Source organism: Lygodium microphyllum, chromosome 25 (genome assembly GCF_053477565.2).
Source record: "Lygodium microphyllum isolate KBCC chromosome 25, Lygodium_microphyllum_v1.1.10, whole genome shotgun sequence".
NCBI classification, from domain to species: domain Eukaryota; kingdom Viridiplantae; phylum Streptophyta; class Polypodiopsida; order Schizaeales; family Lygodiaceae; genus Lygodium; species Lygodium microphyllum.
In genome coordinates this window covers 108782394-108792581 of record NC_141159.1, presented here as the reverse complement: position 1 = coordinate 108792581, position 10188 = coordinate 108782394, and the positions used below count along the sequence as shown (strand labels likewise).

Sequence of the window (10188 nt, the reverse complement as noted above, 5' to 3'; positions counted from 1 at the left end):
TTTGTTTACAGCTTTCACATAAATCTTTTAGAAATTTGTAAGTGTGAGTTTGCTTTTATGTTAAAAATAAACCATGCATAACATAATATTAGTAGGTTCAACACTTATTATCTGTAATAAAATTTGTTTGTACCTTGACTGATGAAAGCACAAGGTATAGAAGCATGGTTTCCACCTTAATAAATTTGTTTTCAACTTAATAGTTGAAAGCACAAGACAAACAAGCATAGTTCTCACCATAATAGTAGAGATTGTAAGACATACAAGCATGGTTTTTGTAATGCTCTGAAGTTGATTTAGTCAGTAGAGAGCCTCTTACAAAGGCATTTTACATGTAACATCCATCCTACTTTTTATTTGTCTATGGGCATGACAATCCACCAAATCCTTTGCATGGCAATGCCTCTTTGCTTGCAATGGTTTAAATACAATATAGACGTGCTTAAAATGAAGCACCTATGGCAAGTAATTTTCTAAGCTTACTTTTCATTATTTGATTGTATGGTGACATCTATCAAATCATTCTAAGAAGCCCATTATAAATTGTGTTTGTTTTTAATGTTAAAGATCCTTAGATCTTAGATGCAAAAGGACTTGTATTAGTTTAATGTCAAGGCTCACATCAAAACCTATAATCGAGAGGCATCCAAACTCTTGCCATGGCAGAAAAACACAATAGACATGTTTAAAATGAAGCAACTATAGCAAGTATTTTTTTAAGCTCATAGTACAGTGGCAACACTTATATTAGTTACAAATTATCCTAAGAAGCACATTACAAGTTGTGTTTGTATATAATGTCTTTAGATCTTAGACACTTTTAGGGTCACTTTTCACTATTTCATTGTATGGTGGCAACACTTTATTAGTTACAAATTATCCTAAGAAGCACATTACAAGTTGTGTTTATGTATAAGGTCATTAGATCTTAGACACCAAAGGACTTGGATTAGTTGGACGTCAAGGCTTACATCAAAACATATAATTGAGGGGGGCACCCAAACTACCACCAACTCCACATGCTGTTGCCGTGACCAACTAGGTGGAGCAATAGCTTGCTCTTTACATTGTACAAGGTGCTTTTTGCCATTGTCCATGAAAATGGAACCCTTGACCTTCAGTTTTATCACATCATCTCACTATCACTTGAGCTAGCAAGTCTTGGGAAAGATATTCACACGATAAAGCATATCACTATTGGCCAAAAGGGATAGAAGTAATTAATTTTACCATTGGCCTTAACAACATAGCTATAAGCTTTTATGCCAGTATGCATCAGATGAAAGTGATTGTCGAATTATTAGAAATTTCCAAATTCCGACATTGTGGTTAGATGTGGAGGAAGGAGTAGGACATAAAAACAAAGGGGAAGAAGACCATGGACATGCTTGGAAGAGAGAGAGAGGAGAATTAAACGCAGAGATCGGTGGGCTGTCTCATCATCTTGGACCAAACGGATATAGTTCACCTGGTATGTCTTGAGATGATGAATTCTAGAGATAGGAATAGCAAGGAGAGATTCTCACATCTTATGGTGTAGACTCTAGAGATAGGAACAGAAAGGAGAGCTAAACCCAGGTCTGTGGATTGAGCACCCAGTGGCAACCACAAAGATCACCACTACAGAATCAAGCTTTCATTTTTTCTTTGGAAAACCAAAAGATCACCCAAAAAAAAAAAAAAACATTCATGTGCACATACATGCAAATCCTGTATGACACACAAGGTTATCATACTGCCATAACAGACTGCACAAGGTACACTTTGTTTTCATTGTGCCTTGCTAAGCACAGCTTCTCATGCTTTCCGTGCTAGTCTTCTTTATTTAATGAGACAGTTTGAACTGCCTTTGAATCCCTGATTGTAAGGCTAAGAATATTAAGCCAAGCAACCCCACCCACACACACACACACACATATATATAGAGAGAGAGAGAGAGGCAACTGATGTCTCTGTGTGAGAGAGTTGTGATTCAATTTTACAAGTCTACAAGGTGTTAGGAGATTCATATCATACTGGCTCCTTTGAGGAGGTTGTAATTGTACAAGGGCCACATGGCCAGGGTACTTAGGTCCCTCTGTTAGTGAGTTCCTAACTTCAGTTGTAAATCCATACAGTCACTCTCAAAGGGGGCAAGGGGGCATTATAGTAGCTTTAGCTATAAGGCCTACCACTGCAGCCAACATTGCAGACCCTATGAGAGCTCCCCATACGTTGAAAGAATGGAGTTCAGAAGTTCCTTCATTGTTAGACATAAGCTGCTTGATGTATCTGCATCCAGGTGCCCATCAATTGATTCACATGCTGATATGGAAGCCCTAGACAGAACTATCCTTGTAGCTCTCCTCACAGACTGCTTACAATTTAACAACCTTTTACAAACGATATCCATTGCTCCAGCTGCACTGCGGTAATCACGATTGCTTAATGTAAAAGCACCATGCCATAAGAACAGATCCAATATACTTTCCAAGACAGTAGAGTCCCCTCGTCTCACTAGCTTGCACACCTTGTTTAAGAACCTCAGAGAGAAGGATAATCCTTGATCTGACTTGTGAACTTCATCTGACTTTGACTGTGAGCTTTCTCCTGGCTCTTGAGAGTTCCCTTCTTGCATTGGAGAAGCCATATTACTTAGAGTTTTGGATTGTTCGAAGCTTCGGAAGGCAGCGGTTGCAAAACTGGTAACCCAAGTTCTTGATGTCCTCTTTCCAAGATCAACCAATTCATCAAAGCTGAAAAGTGAGGTGCTCTCTTTTCCTTGATCTGCAATCAGTGATGCTGCTGTAGAAGATATGCCAATAAGAAGATCAGGAACCCAAGGCTTTATTGCTGTCAACAGTGACATAGCTCCCTTCAAACCAAGCAAAGAGTCACTCTGTACTACCAGGTCTAGAACGTGATGTGCCAAGTCAGCAAATTGAAGAGCCCTCTCAGTGTCATTTCTGAGACTGAGATACAGCATTTTAGCAGCATGACTTGCCAAATTTTTGATACATAACTGAATCTCTCTTGACGTAATACCTGCTTCCTTTTTCCAGTGCTCCATTTGTGTTTCATTCCAAGCTTTTAGCCAATCTATGATCCCCTGGACCTGTTTAGATGCAAGCTTTAAGCAAGCATCTTGAACAGTGTTACTCTTTACAAGCTTGAGAGAAATGAAATACAGCAGACTTTCAAGTGAAGTGTTTGACAATCTCATGGAGCTGAGAATCTTTTCAGGCTCCAAGGGGCATTTGAAGGTTGCACCTGGATGAAAAAAAATGCCACACGCTCATAATTTGGTTGTTCAAAACAATATACTTTCACCAGACTCAAATGTATCTATACAGCTGATCTTTTTCCATGCATACCATGCACTCATGTTTCAAAGAAGGATCTGTACCTTGTCAGTAATGCATAGCAGCTACTATAGTGTAATATCTGTCTATTTTCAGTAAGCTCCCAGTTTTTTAGAATGGTTCATTGACAAGCATATATGCAACACGATGTATGGTTTCCTTAAAAGATTGGCATACCAGAGGGTGTGTTAGAAATATCTGTGAAAGGTTCTCGGCATCTTGGTCTGCAGCTTCGAGAGCGTGAGCGCTTGCCTGCTGACTTCACATTTGCTACAGGGTTCTTGGGCACTGAGGAATGTTGTTGTAAGCCTAAAGTCCACTCTATTAGTTCTTCACAAACTTCACTGACAGTATCCTTCTGCAGAATTGCCAGCAAACATATTAGACATCAGCTGCAAAATGATAGAATGTCTCACAGCTGAAATTAAAAAATTGACAACCTCAAAACACTTTAGACGTCAACAGCAAAATTATGGGACATTTCACAGCTGAGATAGGCAAATTGAAAACCCAAAGAACCAACTTACTTGATCTGACATTGTAGAACTTGCAGCCCTCTGCAGTCCTTTCTCTTTCAGCGTCTTGTGTATACTTATTGCTGCATAAGCCCTTACAGGTGAAGCCTTCAAAAAATCAGAAACAGGGAGGTCTAGGCTATTGCACATAACACAATGAGCCATGTTCCTTAAACCAGAAACAACAGAAGGAAGGCTTTCATGTTCAAGAAGTGTCTTCCTTGCCTCATCCATCTCTATTAAGTTCTCAACATGCCATGCAGCACCCACCGCACTGATTAATTTGTCTGTGGTCTGAGCTTCATTGCTGCTCTTGCTCTTACCTGAGGCAGAGGTCTTTTTCATGGACTTTGTCCATGGAGTTTTGCACGACTTGCTTTCAGATCTGCTGTGCTTACCAGTTTGTTGAGAATCAAAATTCAGATTCCCAACCAGCGCCTGAATAAGGTCATTAAATCCACCCCAAGAAAGCATCAAAGTATGGACGGCTCTTACTTCATTACAGGTGATACTCCTCAGCGTCTCACTTGTCAGGTTGGTCACAAACTGCGCACAGTAATCAAAAAGCTCAGGTAAATCTTTCGGCGTGATAGCAGACACCAACTGCACAATGGATGTGCAGGATGAGGACGTGGCAGCATTACTTAGCAGTGACTTCAAAGTCTCTCTTGTCAAAATCTCGCCCAACATCAGCTTAAATTCTTTCTGGCATGCCAAACTTTGGCAAAGGTTGCTGAGAGCAGAAAAGATGCCTTCTTGACCTTGTGTATCCAGTCCATTTGAACTGCTTAACAAGCTGATGAAGACCCTAACAAGTTCAAACAGTGATGGTGAAGGTGCCCCTTCTGCCAGTGCATATTGACAAAATCTTACTCCTGCTTTGGGAGACCTCTTTATCAATGCAATGCAGCGATTGCAAGCTTCAGCTAGTGGAACTTTTGAGGGGAAATATGATGGGATGAGCAGCCTTGTAAGTCGCCTAACAACAGGAGGTTTGTCAGCTGCAAGAGCAGAGAGTAAAGAATCCAGCTCTACAACCTGGGACAAGTATGAGCATCTCAAAATGATCAAGAAAACAGAAGGTGGCATAGTTACCATCTACAAAATTTCTGATTTACATCACTAATTGCAGCATATAAACAATCTTATCTAGTTGCAAAAGTGCCAGCATAACCCAGTTCCCTTGCTTACCTTGAGTAATGGGATGGCACGGATGCCCTTAACCATCAAAAGCAAATCTACCATGGCTATCCTCACTGTCAAGTTACAGTCACTGAGTAATGGTGCAAGTCGTGGAAGCAAGACTTTTGAAAGTTCGTGGCTGGCAGGATTCTCCAGCAGATATGCCATACCCTGCAAGACTGCACACCTTACAGCAGTATTGGAGTTGTCTTGAGCAGTCTCGTCCACAATCTTGGAAAGTAGCTTAACAGTAATAGTAGATGAGACCACTTCCCAAAACAATCGAAGCACCCGACAAACACCTTCAACAGCAGTAGTACGGACGTCAGGGCAGGGATCTGACAGCAGCTTTTCAAGAAAAACAAACTGTTTCTCCAGTAAAATGTCATTTTCCTCCTTCAATGCATCCGGATTTACCAAAGGAAACATGTCTATCAGAAGAAGTAGTGCATTGCGCCTCACATTTGAATTGGCTACCTGTCCACATTCACCACATAATCCAATGTGAGAATGTTCATGAAAAGGCAGTCTACCTAGGTCATACTACTGGAGACTGAAAATGCAGCTAAATCTAAAACAGATCAGAATGTCATGACATAAAAAGCTGAATACTGCAAAATTGTCCTAGTGACAAGCCTCGAAGTTGGCCCAAATTCACTGGCAATACATAATTTTCTGACTGAACAACCTTGTACCACTTTAGTTCTTTGTGATATTTCAAAAAGCTGCAACAAAATGGTAAATGAAACAGCTCAGGCAATAACAATTTGCTGGTAACCTTGGCAACCTGATTAACTTGAGCTCATAAAACCCTAATAAACATAACCTTAGCATTTTGTTGTAAGTAAAAATGCAGCTAAATCTAAAACAGATCAGAATGTCATGACATAAAAAGCTAAATACTGCAAAATTGTCCTAGTGACAAGCCTCGAAGTTGGCCCAAATTCACTGGCAATACATAAATTTCTGACTGAAGAACCTTGTACCACTTTAGTTCTTTGTGATATTTCAACAAGCTGCAACAAAATGGTAAATGAAACAGCTCAGGCAATAACAATTTGCTGGTAACCTTGGCAACCTGATTAATTTGAGCTCATAAAACCCTAATAAACATAACCTTAGAATTTTGTTGTAAGTAACGAATACCATACCTTGAAATCATCATTCCTAGTACCAGAAATCAAGATAAACATGCTGTAGCCACACAGCACTTTTGAAATCTCACAAGGATGCTTGTGGACCACAGAAATGAAGATCAACTCTTTGACATCTTCCGAATCCTCACATAAACCTAAATTTTGGACTCTATATGCTATCACGTTATGTGCTCCGTAAACAGAAGTCTAAGTCACCCTCTAGATGTTTTGTTTACCTCACACAATGCAATGCAAGCAACAGAAAGGAATGACTATGTAGGTTTGGTTCAAAACCTCCACCCAGCTCCACTGCTTCAACTTCTAGGCATCCAAAATCATCGCTACCTAAGCTAGACAATGACCATTTGCAGGTAAGATTGGCAGCCTGACTGATTTGAGGTCATAAAAGCCTAGTTATTTCTGTTAGGACTTACTGTGAGGGAGAGTGCTTGCGGCTCATCAATATGATACTCGACAAAGCTCCAACATCACGAGTCAAGAAGAACTCCTTAACATGGCAATCAGGAATTCTGGCGAGTAACTTGTTATGTTTAACAGCAAGATAATGCTTGTAGGACCTTCCCAAAACCCCGTAAATGAAGGCCTTTTTAACATCTTCAATCCACAGGATTCTAAGATACCCTCTAACCGTTTTGATTTTCATTTCCAAAAGCCTAAGTTGCACTTGGATGTTTCCTTCTAAACAAGTTAGCAAGGGATCTTCACTGGACTGAACTAATAGGCACTTTAGTTATCTGAGTGGGAAAATAAATTATTTTAGTCAGAAGCTACATGTTTTCGTCATGTAAACATTTTTGTTGTCGAACTGGAGTGACACTCCCTGTGAACACCCCTAAACCCTAAACCTCCACCTAGGCTAACGGGCTTCAGCATCTAGGCGTTTGCAAAAATAATCATACAGTTAAGCTTGAATCAATTTTTTTCCATACTTACCAACCCAAAAATTTAAAAATAAGTTTTGGCTAGGCAAGCTAAAATTCAGGCATCACCTGAAGGGATCGAAACAGAACCGGTTCCTGGAGCCTAAAGAGTAAAGCTTCCACTCCATCTTGTGTTCTTTGGGACGTAAACTCTGCCAGAATTTTTCTGATGGATGAAGCTAGTGTTTTGGTGGAGGCATACACAGCTCCTTCTATCAAGCCCTGTAAGCAGGATTCCTGGATCTCATGGAGGCATGGGCCTGAAGTTGTCCTCCATGCTCGATACAGTATTTCTCCATAAGCTTCAAGAATAGATTTTCGACCAAAAGGAATTTGAGATCTCACCATCATGATCAATTCTTTTGTAAGCTGTGCATTGACGCCAAAGAGAAATGAGATAAAGCGACGGCCATCCGATGAACGCAGATATGCAGGTGTGAGCACACATCTCATCAGTAGATGCTTCAAATCACCAATGCTTTCATCTTCAAAATCAAAGAGAGTAAAAGCTTCCCGAACAACATACAAACGGTGAACATGGATCTTGCGGCCAGCCTCCAGAGACTTGGACAGAAGGTAAGGGAGAGATTGTGCAATGAGCGATTCTTTGCCAGGAAGATGATCCTTCCACCATGTCTCACATAGACTAGCTATGGCATCCTGTAGGTCAATGTCCTCTTCGAAGAAAACTAGTCGATCGTGCAGAATTTGAACTGTGGGGAACAAGTCACATGGCTGAAATGCTTTCGTGGGATGAGAAAGGCCAAGATTTGCCACGAGTGCACATGCTTTCAAGTTCGAGAAGACCATAGTTCGTCTGACATTAATAGGTGTCGGCTGGTTGACTGCTGAGACAGAAGTAGGGTTTGCAGGTTTCTCGGAAACACACTTCCTTCTCTTCCTCTTGGGAGAAGGAGTCTTGAAGCTGTCAACCGGCTCAAACTGCACGTCACTGTCCAGATTTTGAAAAGCCCGGACTTGGAGTTCTGCAAAGCGGGCAAGCGCTCCACACAGGTCTCCCGCAGCCTTCTTTGAGCATTTGTAAACAGCTAGCTTGAGGGCTGTTTTGTTTGGGCGGCTGCTATTCCGTGCAGCCATGTAGAGGAATTCATCTGGGGAGGCTTCCAAAGCACTGCGGAAGGTCTCCTCCATTTTAAGTGGAAGATGAAGAAATGCTCAGACTGCTGGCGCAAGGACTAAAGAATCCGTTGCAACACTGAAGATCATGAGGCAGACCCACAGGGGTCTGACAGAGACTGCTGAATTCACTCTCGGACAATCCCTAGCAACACTGTAGTTACTCAAAGACGCCTGACAGAAACCGCTGAATTTACTCTCGGACAGCTGCTGCAAATCGAAGACTCCTAACAGCAGCGAACGTTTCGGTCAAATCTTCACCAAAGCAACCTTGGCCTGTACCTAGACAATCAGAGGCCCTGTGAGTTTGCCGAAACCCTAAAAATGGTGAAAGAGTACTCAGTAATCCGCTGAATTTACTCTCGGACAGCCGCTAAAATCAAAAATTCTTCACAGCAGCAGGAGTTTAGGTCAAATCTTCATGACCAAAGCAAACCCTTGGCCTGTACCTAGGCAGTCAGAGGCCCTGTAAATTTTCCGAAAGCCTAAAGATGCACAAGAGTCCTGCGAAGCAGCCAATCGTTGCATATCTCTATCGAGCACAAAAGAGTCGAATGGAGCTGTGGCTGCATGAAATCGGACTCGCAATGCCTCCTCTGATCTTCCTCCTGCGAAAGGCCATGCCTTTCTGCATCGCGGCTTCTCTTCTGGTCTGTGATCCCTGATGGAAAATTCCCTCCATGGACTCTTTGATTCTGAGGACGCTGAAGCAAATTTCTCTCTCAGATCCCCTGTTTTTCCTTCGTTGAGACAGACATGGCCTTTCTTTCGGTTCAAAAAAACTCCGGAAACTGTAAAGAGGGAACAATTTGAACGGCCCTTAACGGTCACCTCAGTGGACGTCACACTTACATCTTGGAAAACCAAATTTTGATATATAATTTTCACATATTTTTACAAATAATTTTAGAAAATTAAAATCTTACTATTGTATTATTTTAGTTATACTAGGTTCGTTCTCTCTCTCTCTCTCTCTCAAAATTAAGTCAAACTTTTTTTAAATCAAAAGTTTCTCTATCTCTCACAGTTAGATTAAATTTTTTTAATTTAAATTTTTCTTTTAATTAAATATTTTTTAAATTTTATTTATTTAAAAATTTTCGAACATAGTTTTTCACGCACTTAAAGAAGGAGATAGAAAAAAAGAGAGAGAAAAAGAAGAAGAAGAAGAAGAAGGATAAAAAGAAGAAGATTAAGAGAGGAGGGAGGGGAAGAGGAAAGAGAATAGTCTTTTTTAAATTAAACATTTTTTTTCTCCCCCTCCCCCTCTCTCTTATGTGTAAGGCCTAGGTTCTCTCTCTCTCTCTCTCTCTCTCTTTCTTTCTTAGATTCAACTTTTTAATTTAAACTTTCTTTTTAATTAAAATAAAGAGAGTGAGTGAGTGAGTGAGAAATATGCAAAGAGCAAAAAGAAAGAAGAGGAGAGAGAGGGAGAGAAAGGGGAAACGGAGAGAAATAGAATTATAGAGAGAAAATATATAAAATTTAAGAGAGAGAAAGAGAGGAAATGAAAAAATAAAAGAGATGAGAGAGGGGGGAGAGAGACAGAGAGAAAAAAAGGAGAGAGAGAAAATTAGTAGAAGAAGAGAGAGAATTTGAACACAGAGAGAGAATTATAGAGAGAGGAAATACTAATTTAAAAGAAAGAAAAAAGAAAAATTTTAAAGAGAGAAGAAATTAAAAAAAGAAAGAAAAAAGAAAAATTTTAAAGAGAGAAGAAATTAAAAAAAGGAAAAAAAGAAGAGAGAAGGAAAAGAGAGGGGAGGGAGAGAGAGAGAGAGAGAGAGAGAGAGAGAGGAGAAGAAGAAGAAGAAGAAGAAGAAGAAGAAAGAGGAAGAGAGATGGGAAAAAAGAGAAAAGAAAAAAGTCTTTTTTGAATTTAAATATTTAAAGAGAGAGAGAGAGAAGGAGAGAGGGAAAGAAGAAAAAATGAAAA

At 40.2% G+C, this 10188-nt stretch overlaps 1 protein-coding gene across 1 annotated transcript; it reads right to left on the bottom strand.

Annotated features, from left to right (window-relative positions):
• Positions 1-1065: 1065 nt before the first annotated feature.
• HEB1 (ARM repeat superfamily protein) lies at positions 1066-9015 on the bottom strand. Its single transcript, XM_087666903.1, has 5 exons — positions 7185-9015; positions 5048-5515; positions 3869-4894; positions 3519-3699; positions 1066-3249 (listed from the first exon to the last, which is right to left on the bottom strand). Exons 1-5 carry the CDS (start codon positions 8265-8267, stop codon positions 2195-2197), a joined length of 3813 nt encoding a protein of 1270 aa, XP_087523029.1. The 5' UTR covers positions 8268-9015; the 3' UTR covers positions 1066-2194.
• Positions 9016-10188: the final 1173 nt, after the last annotated feature.

Bases quoted from the DNA above. Each gene is read 5' to 3' on its own strand.
- HEB1 (XM_087666903.1), bottom strand. From the start codon at position 8,267: ATGGAGGAGACCTTCCGCAGTGCTTTGGAAGCCTCCCCAGATGAATTC. The intron at 5,516-7,184 runs GTGATGCCTGAA...GAATGTGGACAG, and splicing joins TTCTGTTTCGATCCCTTCAG to GTAGCCAATTCAAATGTGAG. The intron at 3,250-3,518 runs GTATGCCAATCT...TTTTTCATCCAG, and splicing joins TATTTCTAACACACCCTCTG to GTGCAACCTTCAAATGCCCC.